We start from the raw sequence: 6,119 nt of genomic DNA, 5'->3' as shown, positions 1-6,119 counted from the left end.
GAAAGCGTACCACACTGCCTGATCCGAGTTTGGAATACAGGGGATGGACCAATCATCTGTTATGGTCCACCATGTAAACCACTTGGGCCGAAGCCCAAACCCAGACTGACCAAGTAGTGATAATTTAGTTCCAAGGGAGAATCGAACCCATGACTGATGTGAGTACACACCAAGCCCCAAGAGATTGCCACTAGACTACCACCACTTGGTTGAGGGAACTTGTTTTGTGGCAACTCTCTAGATTATCTTCTCTTGTTATTACATACGTATATATGATTAGTAAATTTTCCTATGACAGGATCTTGGGTTTTACGTGTGCTTCAGCAGGGGTTACCTAAAAGTTCCTCCGAGGTCCCGGGTGGTATATATTACATCAAATGGAAGTTTATTAAAACGATCTGTTTAGTACTTGTCATCGATGAAAACGTGCGAGTATACTATCAGCTGTTCATGGAAGTTGATCAAAACGATTATTTACCTGTTAATATTGGTTCTCGATGAACACGTGAGTATACTATCAGCTGTTCATCTCGACTCTTACGTCTTGGTTTATGCGCGGGCAGCGTAAAAGCACAAAGGTACAAATGCAAATATTTATAATCACTTGAGACTATTGATAATTTGATTGACCAGTTTATAAATTAGCCCAACAGATACGCATGTTAACAAAAACAATTCGCGTTACTTGGGTTGTACATTTGAGAGAGAAAAACGCTGATGTTGATATTATAAATTATGATATTCCAATCGTGCCATTCGTCACCCTAATAAGTCATCCCTGCTTGCGATAGATGCACGGGTTCACTAGTTGGTTCATTTTAGGCCTGTGCATTTTACCCGGACCCGAAGACCCGACCCGAAACCGACCCGAAAAAACCTGGTTCGGGTAGGAACCGACCCGATCAAATTACCCTATCGGGTCTTGTTGTAAAGGACCCGCGAGTCTTGGATTCGACCCGACCAAAACCCGAAACCCGATGGGTATCCGAATTAATAATGTAAATTAAATCAAATGCATCAAGGAAGAATCGAAGACAGATTATTTGTCAAGAGAACATGGGGATCAACCACTAGGAGACAACAAATGTTGTTGTATCTTGCATAGTTTAATATATATACACATTTTAATATAATAAAACACAAATTTTGAATATTTTAGGATATATAAATAATTTCAAATATTTTTTTTTGTATTTTTAGGTCTTTTTTAAATCGAACCCGAACCGAACCCGACCCGAAACCGAACCGAATCCGACCCGAAACCGAATCAAATCCGAACCGATAAATTCTAGTTACCCGAATGGGTCTAACTATCTAAGATCCGACCCGACCTGGACCCGACACGATCCGAACCGACCCGGAACCGAAAATTTGAAATTACTCTATCAGCTCCTAAACTCTTAGACCCGAAAGGACCCGATCCGAATCCGATCCGACGACTCAAATGCCCAGGCCTAGTTCATTTTTAACTATTTTGTTTTGCAACGGTTATAGACTTTATAGTCATGTCTCAAGAAAGAGAGTGAATAAAGGTGGAAAAGACAAGTGGATAAAGCAGAGACACCTAGGTGCAAATGTGTCACACATGAAGCCCAACTTACTCCTCAAGCTCCATTTCCCCATAAAAAGACTTTGGTCCCCATTTTCTCCTCAATATTCCCTAAAAAAAAAAAAACTGTACCTCGGTTTTATCAAATACAAACACACTTGAAACTGTTTTCATTTTTAATGAATAATTTGTTTCTAGTAGCTGGATAATCTTTAGCCTAAATTGGTTAAAACATTTTTTAATGGAAAAACAGCTAGTTTCCCATACCGAAACAAAATGACATAAATCGCGAAGATAAAACCATACAGATCAAATTATAGGACTCACTCAGTTTTTGAATTTACAAAAAAACTAGAGAAAGAAGAAGAAGTCAAAGTAGCATGAGATCATGAGTCATTTAGTGACTTCATAGGTGATGCAATCAGTAATAAAAGGGCCCAATACAGAATTAGCGCAGTTGACCCATTCAGCACCGCTTAAACAACACTAATCAGTCATCATTTAAACCAGAATAAGAATCGTATCTACTAAAATATAATAAAAACCTATTTCCAAATATACGATTCAGTAGATTATCATTGTTTTTTTTGAATGAAAAATCATATAATAGTTAACCAAGGATACAACTCCTTTGATTGCTTAAGCATTAGCCTTAATATTTCGGATTTAAGTGAAATAAAAATCGATTATTCTATTGGTGGACTTACCTTTCTTTAATCGAATTAGCATTTATAAATAAAGTTTAATCATATACCGTCCATAAAGATAAATCCAACGAATCTAATACTGTATTAATCGGAATGGCAAATAAATAAATAAGGAATTGTTTTAAAAAGGAGATTCGAAAAAGGAAGAGAAGGAAGCAGAACGGCGGTTTATTCGGACGTAAGCAGCACTAACTAAGAAGGGAGAAAGAAAGATCCTTTGTCTTCTTCCTTCCTTCCTCCCTCTTCCTTCACGCGTTTGTTTTTGCTTCTGCATCCCTTATTCTCAACCATTCAGACGCTCCTCTCTCTCTCTCTAGAAGCTTAAAAGTCTTTCCTTTCAGCGTTTCCTCTGGGTTTGAATTTTCTACAACCCCCCCACCACGATTCCGTCTTTCGACAAGGAACGTTCTTGAATTTTCTATCCGTGTTCAAAGGGTTTCTCGTAATTACTAGTACCCAACCGATCTGATTCTTGTTTCTCCTCGCTCCTCCTGATTTTTTTTTTCACAACAACTTTAGAGAGACTCTGTTTCCTCTTGATCATCATCATCTAGGGTTTCTATTTCTTCTAATCTTAGGGAAATGAGGAAGCCGAAGCTATCGAAACTGGACGTGTTCGTGTCCGTCAGCAAGCAGAGATCGGTGCAGATTCTAACGGCGGTTGGGTTTCTCTACATGCTCCTCATCACTTTCGAAATCCCCTTCGTCTTCAAAACAGGGTTTAGCACCTTGTCTCAGGACCCGTTAACCCGACCCGAGAAGCACAACAGCCAGCGTGAGTTACAAGAGAGGCTACCTCCGAGCCGGCCTTTAAAGAGCTTGCTTTTCCAGGAGCCAGAGTCTGAACCACCGGCGATTCAGGGTTTAAGGAGGAGGAGGAGTCAGATCCTCTCTACCTTGAAGTTCGACCCGGAAACGTTTAACCCGGGTAGCAAAGACGGGTCGGTGGAGCTTCACAAGTCCGCGAAAGTAGCTTGGGAAGTCGGTAGAAAGCTGTGGGAAGAGCTCGAGTCTGGAAAGACCTTAAAGTCCTTGAAGAAGACCGAGGAATCGGAATCAAGCTCATGCCCTCTCTCCGTTTCCATAACCGGGTCTCATCTTTCCAACCTTGGGAGCCTCATGGAGCTTCCCTGCGGGTTAACTCTCGGATCTCACATCACAGTGGTTGGGAAGCCAAGAGCTGCTCACTCGGAGAAGGACCCGAAGATATCCATGTTGAAGGAAGGAGAGGTTTCGCAGTTTAAGTTGGAGCTTCAGGGCTTGAAAGCAGTGGATGGGGAAGAGCCACCTCGGATCCTCCACTTGAACCCGAGGCTTAAGGGTGACTGGAGTGGTAAGCCTGTGATTGAGCAGAACACTTGTTACAGGATGCAGTGGGGGTCTGCACAAAGATGCGAAGGATGGAGATCTAGAGACGATGAAGAAACTGGTTAGTACTTAGTAAAGCATTTAACTTTCATTTGGGGATACAAATTAGTGAGAATGGTTTTATAGTTGATGGTCAGGTGAAGTGCGAGAAATGGGTTCGCGACGATAGCGTTTCATCTAAAGAAGAGCCTAGCAAGGCGGATACATGGTGGCTTAGTAGATTAGTTGGTCGGAGCAAGAAAGTAACCGTTGAATGGCCGTTTCCCTTCACGGTTGACAATCTCTTTGTGCTTACACTTAGTGCTGGATTGGAAGGTTTTCATGTTAGTGTCGATGGGAAGCACGTCACTTCCTTCCCTTACCGAACTGTAAGTGTACTTTGCTTGTGGTTTTGATTAGTAAAATGGCGTGAAACTGATGATTGTCTGTGTATGAAGGGGTTTACGCTTGAGGATGCTACTGGCTTAACCATCAATGGTGACATTGATGTTCACTCGGTTTTCGCTGGATCTCTCCCGACCTCGCACCCTAGCTTTTCTCCTCAGAGGTATCTTGAGCTCTCGAGCAACTGGCAAGCACCATCACTTCCTGATGAGCAAGTTGATATGTTCATTGGCATCCTTTCTGCTGGTAACCATTTTGCTGAGAGAATGGCTGTGAGGAAGTCGTGGATGCAACATAAGCTAGTTAAATCTTCTAAAGTAGTGACTCGCTTCTTTGTTGCACTGGTAAGTTTAAACATGTGATCTTATCTTGTTTAAGATTGTAAGAGCTAAACTCTGGTGTTTTGTTGGACAGCACACGAGGAAGGAAGTGAATGTGGAGCTAAAGAAGGAAGCTGAGTTCTTTGGGGACATAGTTATAGTCCCTTACATGGATAGTTATGACCTTGTTGTCCTCAAAACTGTTGCCATCTGCGAGTATGGGGTGAGTGAGTGTGCTGATTTTAAAAAACCAATACTTATTCAGTATCAATAAAGAGTTTCTGTTTTTCTTTTTTGGCAGGCTCATCAGCTTGCGGCAAAGTACATCATGAAGTGTGATGACGATACATTTGTACAAGTAGATGCGGTTCTTAGTGAAGCGAAGAGAACACCTGCAAATAAGAGTTTATACATTGGCAACATCAATTATTATCACAAACCGCTCCGCCAGGGTAAATGGGCTGTTACGTATGAGGTATAAAGCTTATGAACTTTGGCTTAAAGAGTCATTTGTTTCGCAATATGAGTTCATGTTTTAAGAACTATGCTGTTCCAGGAATGGCCCGAGGAAGACTATCCACCTTATGCTAATGGACCGGGGTACATATTGTCAAATGATATATCTCGCTTCATTGTAAAAGAGTTTGAGAAACACAAACTAAGGGTACGTTAGCTAATTGTTTCGAAACCGTTTGAGCATGTGTATTATTGATATAACTCTGTTTTCTTTCTTTTTTTGATACTACACTACAGATGTTCAAAATGGAAGATGTGAGTGTGGGAATGTGGGTAGAACAATTCAACAACGGGACCAAACCGGTGGATTACATTCACAGTCTCAAGTTTTGTCAGTTTGGTTGCATAGAGAATCACTTGACGGCGCATTACCAGTCGCCAAGACAGATGATTTGCTTGTGGGATAAGTTGGTTTTGACAGGAAAACCTCAGTGCTGCAACATGAGATGACAAACCAAATCACACTCTGTTTCTCTTTGGTTTGTAAAGATGAGGACAATAGAAATCAGAAATCTTTTTTTTTGTTTTTTTTTTTGGTTTTGTAGCATTTTCATAGCATATAACTTTAGCTGTAGTATATCTTCTTGATCTTGGAGAACGAAATCTAAAATATATAAATCCTTTTTTTTTTGTAGAATGCTCTTTTCTTAGTATTGTTAGACATCGAGAATCTCTTAAAAAGTTATAACTTGAATTTTGTAAAAATTAAAAAAATTTTATCTCATGTGGTATTTGTGTATGCCTTCTAAATCCTATTTTAAAGAATTACTAGATTGTAATCCGCTTAACCGTACATGTGTTCTTTTACTTTTTATGTCTAACATTATGGTGTGGTTGTTCATAAGTTTTAGTTGTTTGTGTGAATATATTTGTTGATGATATATGTTACTGATGTTGAATAAATTAAAATAGTATGTTAAAATCATTTGTTAATAGGTATTTTTATAAAACTTACCATTTGAAAGTATATATATTTATAAATCATACAATTAAGATGGTTTGTGTATATTAATAGATACATGCTAATAAAAACACAATTTTCATAATTTTGGATTTGATATATTTTTAATTTATATACATCGTAATTTGTTTTATATACTATTTAGTTCTATCTCTTGTAATATTTGACTAATTAAAAATCTGAAATCATAAAATATAAAAGATAAAATAATACTCGGCTATACATATTGCAAATATAATGGTGCAAAAATAAAAATAGCCTATCTATTTAAATCATATTGGGCCCGATTTAATTAGTTTTTAGTTTATTAGCTG

At 38.9% G+C, this 6,119-nt stretch overlaps 1 protein-coding gene across 1 annotated transcript; it reads left to right on the top strand.

The window, feature by feature from the left end:
• The first annotated feature begins 2,403 nt into the window (after positions 1 to 2,403).
• LOC106335983 (probable beta-1,3-galactosyltransferase 19) lies at positions 2,404 to 5,582 on the top strand. The gene is made up of 7 exons (XM_013774681.1): positions 2,404 to 3,685; positions 3,751 to 3,992; positions 4,062 to 4,352; positions 4,423 to 4,551; positions 4,630 to 4,803; positions 4,885 to 4,992; positions 5,082 to 5,582. The coding sequence occupies exons 1-7, from the start codon at positions 2,839 to 2,841 to the stop codon at positions 5,292 to 5,294; spliced, it is 2,004 nt and encodes a 667-aa protein (XP_013630135.1). The 5' UTR covers positions 2,404 to 2,838; the 3' UTR covers positions 5,295 to 5,582.
• The last annotated feature ends 537 nt before the right edge of the window (positions 5,583 to 6,119 follow it).

Source organism: Brassica oleracea, chromosome C3 (genome assembly GCF_000695525.1).
Source record: "Brassica oleracea var. oleracea cultivar TO1000 chromosome C3, BOL, whole genome shotgun sequence".
Classification (NCBI taxonomy): domain Eukaryota; kingdom Viridiplantae; phylum Streptophyta; class Magnoliopsida; order Brassicales; family Brassicaceae; genus Brassica; species Brassica oleracea.
Note: the sequence above shows the minus strand (reverse complement) of the source record. Positions and strands in the feature narration are given on the sequence as shown.

What these genes read in the sequence shown, in the direction of transcription:
- LOC106335983 (XM_013774681.1), top strand. Translation starts at nt 2,839, where the DNA reads ATGAGGAAGCCGAAGCTATCGAAACTGGACGTGTTCGTGTCCGTCAGC. An exon ending in CTTCCTTCCCTTACCGAACT is followed by an intron (nt 3,993 to 4,061) that starts GTAAGTGTACTT and finishes CTGTGTATGAAG; the next exon opens with GGGTTTACGCTTGAGGATGC. An exon ending in TTGAGAAACACAAACTAAGG is followed by an intron (nt 4,993 to 5,081) that starts GTACGTTAGCTA and finishes ACTACACTACAG; the next exon opens with ATGTTCAAAATGGAAGATGT.